This window comes from Protopterus annectens, chromosome 12.part0, assembly GCF_019279795.1.
Source record: "Protopterus annectens isolate FY-2018-M chromosome 12.part0, PAN1.0, whole genome shotgun sequence".
NCBI classification, from domain to species: domain Eukaryota; kingdom Metazoa; phylum Chordata; order Ceratodontiformes; family Protopteridae; genus Protopterus; species Protopterus annectens.
Window position 1 is genome coordinate 198,694,444 of NC_056746.1, and position 20,748 is coordinate 198,715,191.

Here is a 20,748-nt window from a genome sequence, read left to right on the forward strand (position 1 = left end):
GCCTACTTAGAAGTGATCTCTGCTTGGCATACAAAGCTGTATCTGACCCAGTGTTGCTAGACATGCTTCACCTGAAAAAGTCTCAATCCCTCCACACAACACGCTCCAAAGACCTCAACCTCATCAACACAACAAACCTGCTGGAGGGACAGCTTCCTAACCCAGAGACTCTCCATACTTTGGAATAAACTACCCATTCATGTCAAGCAGAGCACTTCACTAGCCAGATAGGCAAGTACTAGTTCCTTGCGCCCCTATGAGTTATTAAAAGTCAATCTTTTGTTCGTATTTGGCATCATCCTTGGAGAAGGTAAAATGCTGCTCAATGCTCGGATCCAACAGCCTTAGACATTCAGAGAGCTCCATGAGGTCTCTTCATATGGTCTAGGAAGGCATGTCTGGGGCTATTTACTCCTGCATGGACAAAGTCATACCAGTACTTGTGGTCTGGGTCTATATTACAAAGTTTCAAAACTCATATGCTCAACATATGAGCAAAGCTTGAAACATCGAAAATATAAAAACGCTCTGGGCAGGGGTCAAGCCCCCCTGCACCCCCCACACCCCCCTACTTAAATGTGCCAACTCAGATATCACACTTCAGTGCAGAAAAGGGACATTTTCCCCATTCTGCAGTGCGGAGCCAGTTTGATCATATGATGTCAACCCATATGACATTGGAACTTTAAAGTGTTTGACTAATTAATACGGACCCTTTGGGTCCAATGAACCGTGTGCATAATGCGGTTGATCCTAGCCCCCGATAAGCAACTCACCATGACTTTGTCTTTACTCAGGCTGGTGGGAGGACATCAGTGCGTCTCATGAGACTCCAATGACCAGACTGTATGGTGGTTTGCCTTATGGACTTAGAAGGTAGAGGCTCCAAGAGATACAACTTTTAAGTTATGTACTTACCATAACTTTAGAAGTTTGGGATCTATCTCGCCTACATTCTGTACTGATGGGTTCGGAGCCGATCGGCTCAGACTCTGCACGCTATACTATAGAACAAAGTCTCTTATTGGCTGAGCTATTCTACATCCCAGGATGCACCACTACTGCTTCCCCAGATCTTGTTTGTCCGCACACACAGACTGTTGATATAACATTGCCAGGTGTTATAAGATGAAACTGCTAAACTTGAACAGTCTGGTCTCTTCTGATCTCCAAGGCAGGGGGAAGGAGAGTGGGTTTAGGAATGTAGGCAAGATGGATCCCAAACATCTAAAGTTATGGTAAGTACATAAAAGATGTTGTGTTCCTATCTCGCCTACATTCTGTACTGATGGGACAGCGTCCCTAGCACCCGATTCCTTGGTGGCTCACTGGAAAACACTCCTGAGAACTGTGGAACCGAAGGAAGCTCGCCCCTGAGATGCCACGTCCAATTTGTAATGAGAAATGAAGGTGCGAGGAGAAGACCAGGTAGCCGCAGCACAAATGTCACTAATGGCAAGCTTAGAATGAAAATCTGTCGAAGTAGCCATAGCCATTGTAGAATGAGCTTTCACTGTGGTTGTAAGCTATTAGAAAGGAAGTATGACTGATACAGTCTCTGATCCACTTGGCAATAGTGACGGCTTTGCCCAATTTATTGTCCGAAAAGGACACAAACAACTGATCTGTTTTTCGTGTTTGATGCATCCTAAATAGAAGCGCAATTGCCTGTGAACATCCAACGTATGGAAGATGCATTCCGCTCAGAGTACTTTGGGAAGAAAACTGGAAGTTCCAATGACTGTTGGACAAAAACTAGAACAAACTTTAGGAACAAAGGATGGATTAGGCCTGAGGGATACTCTATCCTTGTGAAAAACCAGGTACGGTGGTTTAACACATAGGGCTTGAAGTTCCGAAACCCTTCTGGCTGATGTAATTGCCACCAAAAGGGTGGTTTTCCAAGAAAGAAATTTCAAGTCGCAGGTTGCTGCCGGCTCGAAGGGGGAAGCGGTCAAAGCACCCAATACCAAATTAAGATCCCACGGTGGAGCGGGATGAGAAATCGGAGGTCGTAGCAGCCCAGCACCTTTCATGAAGGCTTTACATAACTTGTTGCTCAAAAGGTGGGTCTATAGTTTCATGAAAATTGGAAATAGCTGCTAATTGAACCTTGATGGCAGAGACCGAAGAACCTTGATTGAATAGAGAAGCTAAAAACTTCAGAACCTCTGACACCGGGGCAGAAATGGGATCTAATCCCCAGAGTTGGGCCCAAATAGCGAATCTCTTCCATTTGCTGTTAAACATTTTTTTAGTAGAAGTCCTATGGGCCGAGGACAAGATATGTATGACTTCCGGGTCCAAAGCATGGTTCCTGACTATGGTCGGAAGAGGAGGAGCCAAGCTAACCTCAATGAAAGAAGGGACTGATGATGTTGTCCCGACTGGTAGATCAAGAGGTTTGGAACCTGGTCTAGGAACCATGGGCCGTCCAGTGCATAGCCTTCTGGATCACCCTGGGAAGAAGGGGGACCGGTGGAAAGGCGTACAGCAGGCCAAGTGTTTGCACGTCTCAGTGATCAGAATGGGGTGACTGAGGGGGAGATCCTGATAAGACCACTGGACTGACAGGAGCCACTGGAGAATCCTCATATGCAATCTTGCCAAGGGGACTAGGAGGGCGGTGGCCGACATAGAACCCAACAGTTGTAGGACCATCCTGGCTATGGCTCTACGTTTGAGGATAAAGGCTCGAACTTGAGACTAATATTTCTAACCTCTCTAGGAAGATAGACCCGCATTTGTCTTGAATCTCTCTCTACTCCGATAAACCGTATGCGCTGAGATGGCAGCAACACACTTTGTCCAATTGAAGGCGATTCCTAGGGAGCTGCCTAGAGATAGTGGCTGCTAGGTTCTGTAAGTAGACGCCTGGAGGTGGCAGTTAGGAGCCAGTCATCTAGATATGGAAACACCTGGAATCCTAGACTTCAGGTGAGGAGTCACCACCGCCAAACATTTGGTGAACACCCTGGGGACTGTGGTGAGACCAGAGGGCAGTGCACAGAACTGAAAATGACTGTCTCCCAGGCTGAAGCACAAATGTCTCCTGGACATCTGATCTGTCAGGATGTGTAATAGGCGTCCTTGAGATCTATAGAGCACATCCAAACACCTTACTCCAGCAGCGGGAGAATGGATTGCAAGGTGACCATCCGGAACTTGGACTTCTTGACTGATCGATTTAGGTTGCAGAGATCCAAAATGGGCCTCAGGTCCCTGGTCTTTTTTGGCACCAAAAAGAATTTTGAGCAAGTCCCTAATCCGGTCTGGTCTAGGGGGACCGGTTGGAGGACTCCTTTTTGAAGCAGCTTTGAGATTTCAATGGCTGCAAGATCCCGTTGACTGGGTGGTGGGTCCGGGATTTTTCTGGATGGTGAGGGGGGGGGGATGTGAAAAAGGAATGACGTAACCTCCGGCGATGATTCGGAGCACCCACTGATCCTGAGTGATATTCTCCCAGGCCTTTAGGTGCCTTGAAAAACGACCCCCGACTGCTCCGGAGCTGCGCAGTCGGGCAATCCCTCAGGGATGCTGGAAGGTTGAGGAGCCACGAAAGGACTTTGTCTCCAATGTTGCGGGGGCCTCTGCCGCCTCTGGGACGGCGTCTTCCTGAAAATATTTCCCCCTCCTCTGCCTCTAGAAGGGGAATCGTCCTGCTGTGAAGGGCAAGTCTTCGAGATTTGCGGAACCACATTTTCCCCCCTCTTCTAGCCTTGGGATCAGGTCGGAAGGGAGTGGAAAACCGTGCCCCTACGGCAGTCAAGAGTCTTACCCTCTTGTTCACAGTGGGTCAAGGTGTCCTTTACCTTGGGTCCAAACAAGGAGGACCCATCAAAGGGAGCGTTGGCAAAGGAAGACTTGAAGGCCTCCGCAAAATGACACAGGCGGAGCCAGGCTTGTCTCCGTAGAGCAACACCTGTACCCGCCACTCTACTCGCCCCTTCGGCCGCATATGAAATGAGCCTCATGGACGAGTTCGATCAGATGATAGAGTAGCCAACTGAGAGCTAACCGTCTGGGCCAACTGCTCAGGTAGGTTACCAGAGAGGGTATCTGAAAGTTCCTTGACCAGATCCCTCTGAAGTCTGGTGAAGTGCGTCAGATAATTCAGAGACCTTAAAGTAAAGGCTGCTGAAGTAAGGGTGCGCTTCCCGTACCGATCCATGCTCCTGGACTCTATTAGGAGGATGGACGGACGTCAAAGCCTCTGCCACATCTTGCTGGGTAGCAGATGCCACCACCAGGGCATCTACAGCCACACCTTTGGAGAAGTCCTTTTCAGGGGGAGCTGACAAACTTATTCGGGTGAGCTGGCACTGGTTCCACAGAATCTGGGTGCTCCCACGCCCTTCGAGAGATCAAATCCAGGAGCTCATCGAAGGGCTGAGACACCCAGGAGGCAGAGGGCTGAGCCCCGAAGGCCTTGAGGAATACAGACTCCTCAGCAGAAGGGGGTTTGGACTGCCAGTCGCCTCGTTGCTTGAGGATTTCCAAGATGTCCACAAAGGAGACATCATCCGAGGAGTACTTGGGGGACCCCTCCGCATAGAGGTCGGTGTCCGAGGTGAGAGACTCAATCAGGCGAGTCGACGTGCTTCCTCTTGCACTGTCTCTTCCTGGGAGGTTCTTCCGAAGAAGCCTTGTAAGGACCTCCAGGAAGGAGGGAACCCCCAATGGGGGTGACCTCAGGCCCCAGGGCTCCGCTGTCTTGAGACAAGGGGGACAAAGGAACCAGTCTCAGTGCCAAGGGAAGGTGTTGGATGGTGGAGGTAGCCAAGGAAGATTTGGCCAAAGCACTCCTCATGACCCTGAAGGCCGGACCCCCTGAGTCCTGGGAAGGTCCGACCCCCGAGGCCACAACAGTAGACTGCACTGAGAGGGAGGCTCGGAACCAAAAACATCAGACCCGAAGTGTCACCCCCGGGGCCGACTGAGGAGGTCCGTGTACCGAACTCCGACCCAAAGGTCGGGGTTGGAGTAAGGGTCGGAGCCGACCCGAAAACCTCCACCGGCTCCACCAGCACCGACTCCAACGGTGCCGAGGCTGTTGGAGGAACCAAAACAGGGTGGACAATCTGCTCCGGAGCAGACTGGGCTGGAGCCGAGACTAACTTTTGGAAGACTGGAGACTGAAACAGCCTTTGAAGCACCCTGTCTATATCTGAATCGGACATCCTCGAAGACAAAGAGACCGATCGGGTCAGAGTTGACTTTGCCGGTTCCGAAAGACTGGGGGACCGGCTCCGAATAGTCTCAAGTAGTATCTGCGCAGAGGGAGATTCCACCAGCACAGCAACTTCCCTTGGAGCTGATGGGGGACTTCGGCGCAGAGGTAGAAGAGTCTGAGCGAGCAACTTTTCTCGGCTCCGAAACCAATGGAGCCAAGAGAAGGTGACCCGCCTCTCGATGCTAGAGCGCTCGGCTCCGAAGACAGAGGAGTCTAGGCTGGAGGCATCAAGGCAGACTGTTCCGACCTCGGCTCGGAAGTCCATGGAGCCGACTGAGAAGCCTGCTAGAGGCATCGAGGCAGACTGTTCCGACCTCAGCTCCGAAGTCCGTGGAGCAGACTGAGAAGCCTGCCTTGATTTCTTTGCTGTCGGCTCCGACGGACTGGTCGGAGCCGAAGACGACTTCTTCCTAGAAGGAGAGGGGGAAGAAGATAAAGCCTCCTCAAAAGAAGGGGTGATAAGCCCCTTCAATATCAATTTGTTATTCCTCTCTTGGGAGGACACGAGAAGAAAAAGCGTGGCATACACTGCACGACTCTTGAAGGTGCTTGGGGCCTAGGCAATAAACACAGAGTGGTCATCTGTGATTGACATCTTGTACCCACACTTGGTACATTTTTTAAAACCCCTATGTTCCTTCGACATCACCACAAAGGCACACACCAAAACAGAACTAACCACACTGATATGCCAAATCCCTCTAATTTAAACAGGATAGGCCAGTAATTCAGACACAGACACAGGCAGAAACTATAACACAGCTCTAGAAGAGCGTGAGGGCAAGGCCCCTCTAACTAAAATGGGACCTTGACGTTAGAGGAAGAAATACCACACAAAAATTTTAAGCAACAAAAAGGGCTGAAACACTGCCTGAAGTAGCGAGGAAATCCCTACTAATTCAAGCAGGAACCTAACGCTAACAATAACTTCACACAAAAAAACGATAAGTAGCTGTTCAGCTTTTGGGTGAAAATTTAGAAATATTGACAGAAAATTTGTCAGTAAAGAGTACTTAGCTCAGCCAAGTCGAGACCACGTCTATTACTATCAAGCGGCAAACGAGATCTGGGGAAGCAGTAGTGGTGCATCCTGGGATGTAGAATAGCTCAGCCAATAAGAGACTTCGCTCTATAGTATAGTGTGTCGAGTCAGAGCAGAGGATCGGCTCCGAACCCATCAGTACAGAATGTAGGCGAGATAGGATCACAACATCTGTGCGTTTGAAAGAATGCATTTGGGGCTGCCGAGGGTATTTGTTGTGTACTTAAGTCTTGTAGTTTAGGAAAGTTACAAAGTGCCTCAGCACATACAGGTTTGTGAGTGTTTTTTGATGTGTATGATGGGTGCAGTGTGTATACTGCTGACAACCTTATTGACATTAGGACTTTATGGAAGGAGTTTCACCTCCAGTGACATTTTGTAAATACATCTTTCATACCATATCAGTTTGAGAATTAACTTGTCAGTAAACATGAAGCAATTTCTAAATTGCCTCAGGATGCCCATATCCACTAAGCTGGTAAAGGAGATAAAGGGGAGTTCATATCCCATGGCAGACTTTTTATTGATTAGATAGCCATATTGGGGAGTATTTGGCTTGCAACTCTGGGGACAGTGCTGGTCATTGCAAACTAGTTGTCCTGTGTGCGACTAGGTATTGGAGAAATTTCAATTGTGCTTTTACAGGAAAAATGTCACTCCAGGTGACAGTCTGTATATGGCACAGCCAAACACTTGAGAGGAAACCAATATGGAGCTTGTCAAGAATGATAGAAAGAGGTGAGTAACATGAATGGCTACTGCTTTGCTACTAATTGTGCTGGTAGCACCACAGCTTCACTCCACTGCGATACAATCCTACTTTGCTTCTTCTACCAGAAGCAAAATGTTAGCACCAATCTCAAGATGAGAAGCAGGCCACAGCCTGTTTGGTGATCCACAGTAATGCCCTAGATAGCACTATTTGTAGCCTTTTCCTGGTAGCTAACTTGCAACCAGACTGATCAGGAATGTTCAGCACACTCACTGCCCAACCAGAAACAAGTCAGGAATCAATGCACTGTTCCTTCTCGCCAGAGAAGAATACAAGCACAAATTTCAACCTGCCATCTATGGAGCAGTTATTAGGCTTTCTGGTGATCAGCAGTCTCCAGGAAATAATGCCCCTGTGCTCCTCCTCTCACTTGAAGAAAACAGAAGCACTAATCCCAAGATTAGCACTCAAGAAAAATCTTGGTGTGGCTCTGCTCGACAGGGGCACAGGAAAATAAATTTCTTGGGTGGCGAAAGCCAGGGTACATTTTTTGGCTAGGCTTGTATGGGCCCTAGGGCCAATAACCTAGTACCTACCTATAACAAAGGATAGGAACTGGTCAGCTTGCAATAGAGGTTTTAAAAGGTAAGACGAAGAAAACTGGTTAATATTACAAACACTGCAGTGTGCACGAAGTCTAAGTTGAGAGCCACTAATTTTAAAAGCGGTAGACAGACTGAAAGGGGGTGGGCACTTGTTTTCTGGCTTTACTGAATACAGTGGGATGGCCAATAAAATTTAAATAGTTGATTAAAGGGAGTGATTTCGCAAAATGGTAATTTTGCGTTTGCTCAGCCAATGAGAGAGGGAGAGAGAAGGCAATGTGATCAAATTAACAAGGCCCAGGCAACAAACAGTTGTATGAACACAACAGCAATAGTGTAGGAGTGGGAAAAAATTCTGTGACTCGAGACAGCTGTGATCTTTTTGCCAAAGTTTTAATACGCAAATTAAAGGCAAAATAAAAATAAAACAAAGAAAAGAAATCACAGTATACAAAACTGAAGGCAATGGAGTAATACAAAACACAAGAGATCAAAAGCAAAACTAACCTTTCCCCTCATAGCAAGTCTGAGCTTTTCCAATAAACAGACAACTCAAATGTAATAAACGTATCAAAGTACAAAAAACACCACGCTGGACACAAAGTTGTAAATAAGATTAGCGCTTTCGTTTATACAAAATAGATGAACTTCTTCAGATAAAATACAGAGGAAATTAGGTGTTTAAATACAAATGTTTATAATAAGAAATTGTATGGTTTGTAATGTCTTGACAGGATGTGATGTCACTCTGCATCTGTTTTTTGTACTTAGCTTTTCCAATAAAGTTAGAGCAAGATGTGCCCACTCGTATTAGGACAAACTCAAAACAAGCCACTCTGAATCACTATCAAATGAGCCAAACACACTTTTGGCCAAGTACAGGAGCAGCAAAGCCCAACATGCTACCCCCCCCCCCAGAAAGTGTTAAGACTAAATTTGAAAAATCTTGAAGCAAAGGACAAATCAAAATGCTTTACAGCTATGGCTGTAACCTCAACGGAGAATGTACAACAATGCATTGAACTTACTGTAAATGCACCCATGCTGAAATGGAGGACACTGAACCTTTTGGCTGACTGAGTTGACTTCCCTCCCATAATCTAAAGGAAATACTGTATAAAACCTGTATGCATTTACCTTACAAATGCAAAAGAAAAAGAAAATGTACCTCTGATGTCTACTGTAAGAAATGTTAAAAATCACTAGCATGATGTCCTGTTTGTGTGCATATATGTATTTTGTTAATCACCAGCATGTTGTCCTGGTGTATATATATGCCATATGTACATATGAAAAATGGAGTTGGGAGGGTGGCCTAATGGTTAAGGTGTTTGCCTTACAAACACAAGGTGGAGGGTTTGAGTCTCACAAGGGATAATTGGCTAGGCTTACAATGGCTCGCAAGGGCATTAGTACTAACCTATGAACCTATGTATGTACATTAAATCACCAGCATGATGTCCTGTTGTGCATGTACATATGTATGTTTGTTAACATTTTTGCCCACACGTTCTAATTCTTTTTACTCATGCATTGTAATGTGGAGCTTTTCTCCCTGGGCCTCTGCTGAAAATGGGATGCGTGTCCAATTTGACTTTCCCGGTAAACAAATGTAAAATAAAAATAAAAGAACAATCCTCCCAACCATTCTAAAACAGGTCTTCAATAAACTTTCCAAGGTCAAAACATTGCAACAGTGGGCCCAGAAAACATCCTAGGATGCTTACATAGTACAAAAACATCACTTGATCACTTTTCAACTGGAGTATCCAGTCAGGTTCTGTGCCCAAAACATGGAAGATGGCCTCTGTTACTCCCTTGTGCAAGAGGAGGTCCAAACAGATCTGGGCAGCAACAGCCCCACAAGTCTGACCAATCTCATATGCAAGGCCATGGAAAGAATTATGGAGATGAGGACACAGGTAATCTTCAAACACTGGACCAATCACAGTTCAGCTTTTTTAAAAGCTAGGTCATACCTACTAGGTCTGGTGGACTGAGAATCAAAGCAATGGACAAGGACAGGACTGTGCACACAGCTTACATTGACCTGGCCAATGCTTTTGATACAATACTCCACTCAGGGATTATAGACAAGCTCACTAAATTAGGTATAAAACCCTATCACCTGCTGGAAATCCAAATGGCTCAATGATGGGACCCAGGAGGACAAAAGTGAAGCCACCTCCACCAAGGGACCACTCACTAGCAGAGTCCTCCATTTCTTAGTACCAGGATGGATCCTTTTTGATGTCCATTTCTTTTCAGTGGGAGCAAATTCTGAAGGCTTCTGGCCAAGTCCATATACAATAGCAAGTTGAGGGTTGGTATACATTCACCTGTAGGCACTAGCATTCAAGACGGCCTATCGCTGACTGGTGCCATGGTCTTAAAAAAATCAATAAAGAAATTGAGTAATATACCCTTTTGGAAGCCAGACATCCCAGCTGAAGTCATCACATTGAACAGGGATCTGGGAACACAGCAGCCTTATCTTCAACCATCACATGGCCACAGGTGTGTTGAAATCCTTTTATGTTGAACATACAAGGGCATAGCATTTCGGTCCAAAACGATCCCACTGTACTCTCCTATAATGCTCCCTTCAACATGAAGCTACTGCAAAATTGTTACACTTTGTATTATTTTTTATTTTGTAAGGAAACATACATTATGCAGAGCACCTTAAAGCCCTTTTGGCATTTCTGCAAGCCAAACAGTACCAGAAATGCAGAAGGACCTGAATACTGTCCATGACAGACAGAACATGCTGGAAAGATAGGTATGTCCCACAGACTGCCCCTTGTATGTAAAGGGTGAAGCTGTATGGATGAATCCATGTGAAGCTGGGTTCATCTATTACCCAATAGAAGCACAATCTAGGCCAGTAGATGGGAACAGGAACTTGCACCAGGCCTGACAGTTTATAAATGCCTATCCCTCAAGTGATCCAACAGTCTACATATACTGGGGAGGGGTCACTTTCAAGACCAGACTGCAGTGCACATGTGAAATGTACATGTACAAGTTTTAATTTCAGAGCATCACAAACCTTATTTTGATGTACTGTGGTATTTGCTCCATCAAACTCACCTTTCCAACAAAGTGCAAACAGTAACAGAGTATGAAGTGTTTGCTGGTGGCCAAGTACACCAACCATATTCTTAAAATGTGCAGTTTAAGATGCTGCAATGACCCACAACTTCATAGGCAATTAGTGTGCTTATAGCCAGATGATAAAGAATCTTAACCAATTCACAGAAGCAGCCCAAGTATGCTAGCTTCCTTTAGTGAATCATCATTACAGAAACTCCAGTTATAACAAAGATGGCATGTAAAGCCAGTGACCAACACTAAGCTTATGGCCAAAGAGCTGTAAAGACAATGTCAGTTCAGAGCAGTAATAAAGAATAGGCCAACTTCCCTAGTTAAAACAATACAAGTACTACAAACTGAGCATGAAAATTCCACGCACAACTTCCAGAGTTGTTTGTTATGGCCAGACAGCTCAAGCTTAAACAATTCACCCAAGTAGTAGCAGGAGCATGCTACTTTACACCTTCGTTGAGTTATTACAAACTCCAAAAGTAATAAATTGTGTAAACTTGTCTACTCACAAGTTGTAAACTGACAATACAAACACAATACCCTGAAATTTCAAAGTAGAATAACCGAGCAACTCTTTGTGGTTCTTGGCATCCAAATAAAAAAGCATTTGGTATTCAGCCTTCCGCTCAAGCAAAACATTAACTTGCCATTCCATCAGCTATACAAAAACACTACACACTGCCAAGAGCATCACAAAATGAATAAGCCTCCACGACAGTCAGGAATATTAAGACTGTCACGCGTATCCTAATCAGAAGGATCCCAAGACAGCCACTCCAGGAATACAAATAATTACCATAATAAAAAGTAGTTTGTTTGGATATGTGCTGAGGAGGGATGCTGGTTACATTGGGAAGAGGATACCAAGGATGGCGCTGCCAGGTAACAGGAAGAGAGAAGGCCTAAGATAAGGTTTATGGGTGTGGAGAGAGAGGACATGCAGGTGGTTGGTGCGAGAGCAAGATGCAGAAGACGGGAAGAAATGGAAACGTTGTGACCCCTACTGGGAATAGCCGAAGACCATAATAAAAAGAAGTCTTGACACGTGTTGCAATACAACACAAAAATTGAAGTTTATGTAAATAATGCCACTTAGTACAGCATATTTACAGCATTTAAATTTCATAAATGAAAAAAATTATACCATGTGCAAGCATGAATGTGTCACCTACTCAAAAACATCTTCAAAGCTTTACTTTCACCCACCTACAAAACCTTTACAGGTACGAATGGGCTACACAAATACATGGCATACATGAGGCAATATTAAAAGAGCAATAAATACGAAAAAAAAAAGCTTCATCCTAAACATACATTTTAATTTCACATTAAAGCCCTTTTACAGATTTGACACTGCAGGATAATACATTGACACTGCAGGATGATAAACTATCTCCTCAACCATAGCCGGCCTTAGGCATAGGCCAACTAGGCAGCTGCCTAGGGCACCGCTCTAGCAGGGGCATTTTTCCAGTATTTATTTGGTGTAGGTAGACCAGGATGGGGGGCACAGTGTAGTGTGGTGGGGGCAACGTGGAGCCCTTTTGCCAAGGGCACCAGTTGACCCAAGGCTGCTCCTGTCCTCAACGAGTCACTGTTAATCACATAACACTGGTTCCATATCATTCAAATCCCACCTTTAAAATGGGCACAGTGCAACACAGTACTGGTAGCATATCACTCAAACCCCAAAATGCTTTTTTTTATATAAATATGTTTGAACTGCAAACTGTTAACCACAGTGAGGGCACTTGTTGCTGCTATCAGTCCTTGACAAATATTCAGTTGAGTTAAAATGCAGCACTGAATGTATTCCTGTGCTGCTCTACCCTCACACACAAAATTGTTCCGCAACTAAGCTGCAGTGCAAACCGATTTTTACAAGTCTGCATAAAGGATCTTAAAACACCTCAGAATAATTAACTTGGGTTCAGTATTTATAGGGAAGACACACTAAAATTCAGAGACCACCTCTGTGCGAATGACAGCTAGAAGAAATTAAAGCTCAACTTCATAACCCAGCCTCTGGACTTCTACAACGTCCTCACAAAATTGAGCCTATGAGGTGTAAAAGAGAGCTGCCGCCGTACTGCATCCACTTGACTACAGTACTAAAACAACGCACAAAACAAGGCATTAGTCCACTCCGGTACAACGGCAAATCCATGTGCACGTACTTCCCGGCAGACCATAACAGCGGACAGAAAAACGGTAATTATGACAATACAACTAAAATATGGGGGGGGGCTCATGCAGAAAGATCCAGAGCCTGGGCACACCTAGGGAACCACGTAGTCGTGTTCATGTTTGCAGCACTCTTAATATTAAGAGAAAGCATTATACAGGAGCCAGCTAAGAACCCGGGAGACCACTATTACTAAAAATTACAAGTATCACAGCAAACATACTCACTAGAAATACAGCGAATCGGGGCCTGGTGCACTACTCCCCCTTAGATTATGCTTTGCTAGTACTAAAGGTGAAAGTTAAGGCATAAAAATCCACTTTGTACGTAAACCGCCGTTTGTGGGGTGTTACTGGTGCCCCTTGTTATTGTACATAAGGGGTGACTTGTTAGTAACCACGGGCACCAAAAGGAAGTCAACATACTAAAATATCTGACAATGTCAAGAGAAAGCATATAATTTCAAAGACGCCAGCTACAACACTCCACCGTGCCCCCTCTTTAAAAGGGTACTCTGAACGATCATACATGATTCTGTATCAAGAACAAAATTGATGCAGCGTTATAAACAAATATTCACGGAACCACACCCGGCGGCTACAACCTCGCCACCCTCACATTTAAAGCCCTTAACTACCCCCCCCCCCCCAAAAAAAAAAAGAGGGAGACCACCCTTGCTTCACAAGCTACACCATCAGTCCCTACGTGACGTAAATGGGGCACGCATCACGCGCTTCTCACACAGGATTGGTCTACCGAAAACAGCAGAAAGGTTCTGCAAGCCGGTAGCAGACAGTTGTCATATCACTGCAGAAAGGATCCTAACAACGCATCAAGGTAAAGGGATCTCAGAACGCCCCCGCACAGGTGTACATCTCTCTGCTACCCGATCACAATTAAACTCAGCCCTCTACAACCATGTCAGGGTCGCACATTGTTCCTTCCCGTAGTACACAAACAACCTCATTTAAAAACAATGTCACCCCGAATTCAGTCAAAAATGAAACTACCAAGCAACAGCAACGTCATTCTTGAAACAATCATACCAAAATCCTTTCATAATCACCCGCAATGTGTTTCCTTTAAAATAGAACTATACAATATGTTCACAAAGGACTGCGGTTATTATTTGTTCTTACCGCTGAATACCATAGCAGATGAAGCGCCCATTACTGCGAAAAAGGGCGAGTATTCGGGACCGGAATCTGCCGTAGCCATTATTGAATCTTTGTATAAATACTACTCACGACTCAGCAAGCTGTCAGTTAAAAGAAAGGTTTTCCAATACTGTCACAGGTCACACGCTGTTAATTTTATTAAAAACCAATTGGAGGATGAGGCTACTGCAAGGTGAAAGAAGGACGGAAAGATTGTCAATGAAAGCCTTCCTGATCACTGCTCTGCGCTAAATACCGATTCCTACATAAAATGGCTGAGGAAGGTGTCACGTGGGCCCTACCTCTTGGACGATACCACTGATGAAAAAGGGAGGAAAACAGACCACAGCAATTTAGAAATAATACCTTACAGAATTAGCCTTAATGGATTAGCTTTTTATGTAGTCTCAATTAATCTTTCGATTTTTCTCAGTTTTCATAATTTTGTCTGCATGACCGTGTGCTTTGAATTAACTTTGTACAAAATCTTCATTCTGCAGAATAACGACGAGAAGTTCATGACATATCAAGTTTTTTTAACATATGGGCGTGGCCTTTTTTAATTACGGTATTATGGTGTTTCGGGACGAGGTTCCTGAAGTTGTGCTACAGATCATGCTGACCTTATAGTGTCAAGGTATAAAAACATGGAATTTATGTAAACGCTCCAACCCGAGGGTCTAGCTTGCCCTGTTAAGTGACTAATTACCGTCTACCGACTCTCATCTCGGTTATTGTCCATATGTATTTATGTTAATTTTTCTCTGTTGGAGAACTTTGCATGGTAAGACATTATTATATGCTGTGTGTGCATATCATAAAACAATCTAAGCCTGTACAAAGATTCCTTGTCTACTATACAGTGTCCAGTATAGAAATGTATTTCCGTATTTATAAAGACCTATTTTGAAATGTAAGAAAGTGCTTCACTTTCTGACATTCTGCTATGATTTTTAATGCTCAAAAGACTGAGAGGTTTGGCTGATGTACACATATTGGTATACACAATTTAATCTACACTGTATTAATTCAGTTTCTGTATTGAACTATTGTTTTATGTTCTGTATTCCCAGACTGTGGCTGAAAATAATCTCCTTTGGAACAGACCAAAAGTCCATTTACCCCAGTCACCTTAACTGGAACCCACTAAACTGAAGTTACATAACAGAGTACCTCTCAGCTTCTATGACTTATGTAGTGATATGATTTGGGCTCTCAGATTTAGCCACCTTTCTCATAGATTTCGATGTTTCTGATAAAGTCAGACCTATTTATGAGTTCATTCTTTATTAAATATATATATTCTGCATATACAAAGATTAACTGCCCCTAACTACATAGGGTTTATTATAGAGAAGTAAAATAAATCTGTCCACCATTTTCAAATGCAAAGCCATGGATAGACTTAACATGGAACTATCAATTAGGACATAATGAACCTTCAAACTCCAGACCCTTCTCAGTTTGGATTCATCAGTGGCAAGTCACTCTTACTTAATCTGGTGGATTATTTTTAAAAGATCACCAACGCAATGGGTGAAGGTATAATGGTACACACCCCATACCTAGACCTGGCCAAAGCTTTTGACACAATTCCCCACTTAGGCATACTAGAAAAGCTATATAAACAGAAAATAAACCCACTATGTCACCCTCTGGATTGCCAACTGGATCACAGACAGGATGCAGGAAATCAGAATATGGGAAGTAACCTCTGCAAAGTGACCAGTCCCAGTGGAGCCCCCCATCTGTGCTGGCACCTCTCCTGTTTGGCACCTTCTTTTCTAAAGTAAAAACCAGTTCCAAAGTGATCTGCCTGACTAGTCTTCTCATTGGTGACTTGGAACCTATTCTTTGCATCAGTTTGCAGATAATTGCAAGGTAGGTGCAGTCACTGAACCCCCAAATGATTTAGCCATCCTGCAGGGAAGTTTGTCCCAAATAAATAACCAGTGCCAAAATCTTGCACTGAAACTAAATGCCAAAAATGCATTGTTGTATTCTTTGAGAAGTCATCTATCCCAGGGAACTACCACAATAATAATATCCCCTAAGATTTGACCCAATTGTCCAGGATTTGGGAACTTATGTGGATAGTGACCTAACTTTTGACAAGCTTGTGTCTGTTGTTATAAGAAAGTCCTTCAATATTGCACAACTTATAAACAAGGGAATGTGTCTAGATCTAAGGATGTCATTATCTTACTTTACTCAGCCCTCATCAGGCCAATCAATTAATATAATGCCCCCTTTGTCTTGTATCTGTCCAGACACATACAACAACTGGAAAGCCACATAGATACCTTTGGAAGGACACAAGACCTAAACAACATGTCCTACATGGACTGGCTCAAAGCCCTGTGTCTATACTCAGTATCCTACAGATTGCTAAAAGGTGAGCTGTGTCTGGCATACAAGGCATCCTCGACCCATTACTGATGGATTTTATGCATATTGGCAAGTCAAATAGCACAAGAAATGCATGGTCTAGGGATCTAAACCTCTTATGTAACATCAACAAAATGGTTTGGAGGGACAGGTATACCTCACAGAGGACACCACTGCTCTGGAACAGACTCCCCACCACATAAGACAAAGTTCATCCCTGTCCATATTCATATGGCTGGGCTTAAAGCGGCCCTCTAGGGCAGCTAGTCTAGTAATTACCTATGATCCTATGTCCCCTCCATTTGAAAAGAATCCTTTATAATCCCATTTCACAAAGGTGATAGATTAACTGAATTTACTAACCATAGACCCATTGCAGTACTATAACCCAGCCACTGGGGATGCACAAGCCAGTGCATTTCTTTGTGCCGGTCCCAAGGCCGGATAAATGGGGTGGTTGCGTCAGGAAGGGCATCCGGCATAAAATTTTGCCAAATCATACATGCAGACAAAAGTACACATATACATACCGGATCGGTCGAGGCCCGGGTTAACAACGACCGCCACCAGTACTATTGGCCAACAGGGTGCTGGCGGAAATTGGGCTACTGTTGGCTGAAGGAGGAGAAGTGGCGGAAGGCATGGCTGAAGGCAGGTAAAGGCTATGACTGTGATAGTGAGGGTCAGAACTTTGAATGTTGGCAGTAGGACTGGTATAGGGAGAGAGCTAGCTGATATGATGGACCAAAGGAAGGTTGGTATATTGTGTGTGCAAGAGACCAGATGGAAGGGGAGCAAGGCTAGGTGTATTGGAGGTGGGTTCAAATTGTTTTATCATGGTGTGGATGGGAGGAGAAATGGCATAGGCATTATCCTGAAGGAACAGTATGCTAAGAGTGTTTTGGAGGTGAAAAGAGTGTCGGATAGAGTGATGTTTATGAAGCTGGAAATTGATGGTGTAATGATGAATGTTGTTAGTGCATATGCTCCACAAGTTGGGTGTGCGATGGATGAGAAAGAAAAATTTTGGAGTGAGTTGGATGAAGTGGTGATGACTGTACCCAAGGGTGAGAGACTGGTGATTGGAGCAGATTTCAATGGGCATGTTGGTGAAGGGAACAGAGGGGATGAGGAAGTGATGGGTATGTATGGCAAAGGAATGCAGAAGGTCAGATGGTAGTGGATTTTGCGAAAAGGATGGACATGGCTGTGTTGAATATGTATTTTAACAAGAGAGAGGAGCATAGGGTGACATACAAGAGTGGAGGAAGATGCACACAGGTGGATTATATCTTATGTAGAAGGGCCAGTCTGGAGGAGATTGGAGACTGTAAAGTGGTGGCAGGGGAAAGTGTAGTTAGGCAGCATAGGATGGTGGTTTGTAGGATGACAGTGCTGATCAAGAACAGGAGGATGAGTGTGAGGGCAGCACCAAGGATCAAATGGTGGAAATTGAAAAATGGTAATTGTGAGGTGATGTTCAGGGAAGAGTTAAGACAGGCACTGGGTGGCAGTGAAGAGTTACCGAATAGCTGGGTAATTACAGCAGAGCTAGTAAGAGAGATGGCTAGAAAGGTGCTTGGTGTGACATCTGGAAAGGGGAAGGAGGACAAGGAGACTTGGTGGTGGAATGAAGAAGTACAGGAGAGTATACAGAGAAAGAGGTTGGCAAAGAAGAAGTGGGATTGTCAGAGAGATGAAGAAAGTAGACAAGAGTGTAAGGAGATGAGGTGCATGGCAAAGAGAGAGGTGGCGAAGGCTAAGGATAAGGCGTATGACAAGTTGTATAAAAGGTTGGACTCTAAGGAGTGAGAAAAGGACCTGTACCGATTGGCTAGACAGAGGGACCGAGCTAGTAAAGATGTGCAGCAGGTAAGGGTGATAAAGGATAATGAGGGAAACATACTCACAAGCGGGGAGAGTGTGTTGAGCAGATGGAAAGAGTACATTGAGAGGCTGATGAATGAAGAGAATGAGAGGGAGAGATGATGTGCGGATCATACCTATGAAAGCATGGAGGTGTTTAGGTGAAATGGCAGTGGAGTTTTTAACTAGATTGTTTAATGAAATCTTGGAAAGTGAGAGGATGCCTGAGGAATGGAGAAAAAGTGTTTTGGTACCGATTTTTAAGAATAAGGGTGATGTGCAGAGCTGTAGTAACTACAGAGGGATTAAACTGATCAGTCACAGCATGAAGTTATGGGAACGAGTAGTGGAAGCTAGGTTAAGAAGGGAGGTGATGATTAGTGACCAGCAGTATGGTTTCATGCCAGGAAAGAGCACTACAGATGCAATGTTTGCTTCAAGAGTGTTGATGGAGAAGTACAGAGAATGTCAGAAGGAGTTGCATTGTGTCTTTGTGGATTTAGAGAAAGTATATGACAGGGTGCCTAGAGAGGAGTTGTGGTATTGTATGAGGAAGTCGGGAGTGTCAGAGAAGTATGTAAGAGTGGTACAGGATATGTACGAGGGTAGTATGACAGCGGTGAGATCTGCAGTAGTAGTGACGGATGAATTTAAGGTGGAGGTGGGATTACATCAAGGTTCAGCTCTGAGCCCTTTCTTATTTGTAATGATGATGGACAGGTTGACACGAGATCAGACAGGAGTCCCCGTGGACTATGATGTTTGCAGATGACATTGTGATCTGTAGTGAGAGTAAGGAACAGGTGGAGGAGACCCTGGAGAGGTGGAGATATGCTCTAGAGAGAAGAGGAATGAAGGTCAGCAGGACTAAGACAGAATATATGTGTGTGAATGAGAGGGAGGATAGAGGAATGGTCAGGATGCAGGGAGTAGAGGTGGCGAAGGTGGAAGAGTTTAAATACTTGGGATCAACAGTTCAGAGTAATGGTGAGTGTGGAAGAGAGGTGAAGAAGAGAGTACAGGCAGGATGGAGTTGGTGGAGAAGAGTGTCAGAAGTGATTTGTGACAGACGAGTACCAGTAAGAGTGAAAGGGAAGGTCTACAAGAGGGTAGTGAGACCAGCTATGTTATATGGGTTGGAGACAGTGGCATTGACAAAAAGGCAGGAGTCAGAGCTTGACATGGCAGACTTGAAGATGTTAAGATTTGCACTGGGTGTGACAAGGATGGACAGGATTAGGAATGCGTATATTAGAGGGTCAGCCCAGGTTGGAAGGTTTGGAGACAAAGCCAGAGAGGCAAGATTACGTTGGTTTGGACATGTGCTGAGGAGGGATGCAGAGTATATTGGGAAAAAAGATGCTAAGGATGAAGCTGCCAGGTAACAGAAAAAGAGTAAGGCGTAAGATAAGGTTTATGGATGTGGTGAGAGAGGACATGCTGGTGGTTGGTGTGACAGAGCAAGATGCAGAGGACAGGAAGAAATGGAAACAGTTGATCTGCTGTGGCGACCCCTGATGGGAGCAGCTGAAAGAAGAAGAAGACCCATTGCAGTACTATCATCTTTTTCAAAAATAGAAAAATGCATTCATGCACAGCTCATACAATCTCTAATTAATAACAATCTCTTCTCCAAAAGCCAACACAGTTTCAGACCCAATGACGGTACTGCAACTGCTTTTCTTAATTATTCACATTATTAACTCAAATAGAAATGAAAGCAATTCTTCAGTTTTCCTTAAATTACCAAAAGCATTCAGCACAGTGTCCCATGAAAAACTTCTATTTTAACTTGCCTTCCTCAGCTTCATTCTTTCCTCTCTTTCTGTGTTATGCAGCTCAGTCAGTTAAATGGCAACAAGAGCTTTCACCATTCCAAATAGTCTCTGCTGGCCTTTCCTAAGGCTATATACGTGGTCTCCTTCTTTTTAATATTTTCACAAGTAAACTTTACACCACTACCAAACTTGCCCGTTGTGTACAGAATGCTGATGATTCAACCCTTATCACCGCAGTCCTTTATCTACCTAAATTTGAGGAGTTCACTGAATATTCTTTCACTGCAATTAAATCCTGATTTAAAAAAACTCTCACTCTTCATACTCAGTGAAACCAAGCACGTGTTCACCCCAAAATAATCCCTTAGTCAGAGGCATACATTTCATTTACATCACCTCATGCAACAATAAAATAACTGAACAGTAAGACAAGCTAAAGTACTAGAAATCATAATTGATGACAACCTCAAGTTTGAAAACCATATACTACAAGTTATTTATAAAACTAATAAAAAAATTGACTCCTTCTACAAGGCTAAGCAGTATTTGACAAACATTGCAAGGACTACTTTTTTACAAACATACTTTCTTCCAACACCACTATACCCTTCCACTATTCTAAGAAACGTGTAGTACCTATAAATCTAAACTAGCCTTATGCCACCATAATGTAT

General features: G+C 44.2%; 1 protein-coding gene across 1 annotated transcript in view; it reads right to left on the minus strand.

Moving 5' to 3' along the window:
* ATP6V0C (ATPase H+ transporting V0 subunit c) overlaps positions 1–14,310 on the minus strand; it is a 171,457-nt gene extending 157,147 nt beyond the window's left edge. The window contains exon 1 of the mRNA XM_044089245.1: positions 14,025–14,310. Within this exon, the coding sequence (XP_043945180.1) occupies positions 14,025–14,103 (79 nt within the window). The 5' untranslated portion in view covers positions 14,104–14,310. The remainder of the gene's footprint in view (positions 1–14,024) is intronic.
* Between the last annotated feature and the right edge of the window lie 6,438 nt (positions 14,311–20,748).